At 43.1% G+C, this 2157-nt stretch overlaps 1 protein-coding gene across 1 annotated transcript in view; it reads right to left on the bottom strand.

The window, feature by feature from the left end:
* TYR (tyrosinase) overlaps positions 1–2157 on the bottom strand; it is a gene marked incomplete at its 5' end in the record, with an annotated part of 120843 nt that extends 118686 nt beyond the window's left edge. The window contains one exon of the mRNA XM_004390486.2: positions 1384–2157. Coding sequence (XP_004390543.1) covers positions 1384–2157 — 774 coding nt within the window. The remainder of the gene's footprint in view (positions 1–1383) is intronic.

Below are 2157 nucleotides of genomic sequence, written 5' to 3'. Positions count from 1 at the left end.
TATAGCAATTCCTTATCTTGGACCTCTAAAGTGTTTAAGTATTTATAATCAAAGCTAATTTTTTATGCAGTCGAATTGAAAAAGTGAGACACAATGGGCTAAGTCCTTTGGCTAAACACATCACAGCAGTCACATCCTTAGAAACAGGGTAGAGTGTAGGTGCAGCCAGAGTGTCAGAGATGAAATCTTAACTCTTCTACTTACTGGATGTATGATCTTGTGCAAGTTACCTCATCTCTTTATACCTCAGTTTTCTAATCTTTAAAACAGAGAATGGTAAGAGCATTAAATTACTTAATGTATAAAAGCACTTATAACAGGAATTCACACATACTAAATACTCATTAAGGAGCCCTGGTAATGCAGTGGTTAAGTGCTCAGCTGCTAACCAAAGGGTCAGTGGTTTGAATCCATCAGCTGCTCCATAAAGATTATAGCCTTAGCAACCTTACGGGGAAGTTCTACTCTGTCCTATAAGGTTGTTATGAGTCACAATCAGCTTAAAAGCAACTGGTAAATGCTCGCTGAATATCAACTACGTCATTATTTGCCTATCTGGGCCTTGGGACTCTTCTATATTAGGAAAAAAAAAATTAATCAGTGTTTCCCAAGCTTTTCTAATTGTTATTGAAACATATTAAATTATGCCTTCCCAAGACTCCCTCCTGCAGATTCTGATTGATGGTCTGGGATAGGGCCAGGAATTTGTATTTTTAATTTTTATACTATATGCATTTCATTTTAAAGAAAATTTCACAAACACTGGCCTATACCCCACTGCTATCAAGTCGATCCTGACCCATAGCGACCCTATAGGACAGAGTAGAACTGCCCCACTGGGTTTCCAAGGCTGTAATCTTTACAGAAGCTGACTGCCGCATCTTTCTCCAGTGGAGTGGCTGGTGGGTTTAAACCACTGACCTTTCAGTTAGCAGCTGAGCACTTTAACCACTGCATCACCAGGGATCCTTCACTGGCCTATACTATTTATTTATTCAATAATTTAAATATCCATCCATTCATTAATTAATTCATTCAACAAATACTTAATGAGAATTTGCCAGGCACCATCCCAGGTGCTCGGAGATACAGTGATATACCAAGTTCTCTACTCACTGGAGCTTCGAAACCTAGTAGAACAGATATTAGACAAATAATCACACTAATATCCATGCAGCTACAATTGTACAGTGTGCTATAAAGGAAGAATAGAAGGTACTTGGAGATCTTGTCATCAGAGACCTTTCCTATGCTATGGGGCAGGAGAGGTGGAGAAGGGAGGTTTACAAAGACTTCCCTGAAGAAGTGATTGCTAAGGTCTCTTGTGGCTCTGACATTGTATGTCTATGATTCAATCAGCTTTCTACTCCAGCTGCATCTTACCTGCCAAGAAGAGAAGAAGGATGCTGGGCTGAGTAGGTTAGGGTTTGCTGGGTGGTGCCCTCCCATGTACTCATCTGTGCAAATGTTACAGTCTTCTGCATCCCGCCAATCCCAGTAAGGAATAGTGAAGTTCTCATCCCCTGTCAGCCTCTGGATTTCTTTCTCCCACAGCAGCAAGAAGAGTCTATGCCAAGGCAGGAAGCCTGGTGCTTCATGAGCAAAATCAATGTCACTCCAGATTTCAGACCCTCCGAGCAGTGTGTCTCTAGACACGTAATAATGCATCCAGACAAAGAGGTCATAAATGTTGATGTCACTAAACATGGGTGTTGATCCATTGTTCATTTGGCCATAGGTGCCCGTGGGGATAACATAGTCTGGACTGGTGGTATGCTTCGCTAAAGTAAGGTAGGCAAGGAATTTGTTCTTCTCTGGGACAGTCAAATCAAAGATGTTTCTTCTTACTAACAGTCGCCTCTCAGTGCAGTTTGGCCCCCAAAAGCCAAATCTACAAGTTCCACAGTCAAATCCCATGAAGTTTCCAGAGCACTGGCAAGTCCTGTTATAAAAGACAGAGGGCCAAGATTCCCGGTCATCCACCCCTGTGAAGGGGAATTGAGGCCCGAGTGGTGCATTGGACAGAAGGATGTCCTGACAGGAACCCCTGCCTGAAAGCTGGCCACAGGGACTCCCATCCCCACGCCACAGCGGGCAGCACTCCTTCTCCATCAGGTTCTTTGAGGACACACAGGCTCGAGGGAAATGGCCGGTGGA

This window comes from Trichechus manatus, unplaced genomic scaffold, assembly GCF_000243295.1.
Source record: "Trichechus manatus latirostris isolate Lorelei unplaced genomic scaffold, TriManLat1.0 scaffold00302, whole genome shotgun sequence".
Lineage (NCBI taxonomy): Eukaryota > Metazoa > Chordata > Mammalia > Sirenia > Trichechidae > Trichechus > Trichechus manatus.
The sequence above is the reverse complement of the archived record's forward strand: the minus strand, read 5'-3'. Positions and strand labels throughout refer to the sequence as shown.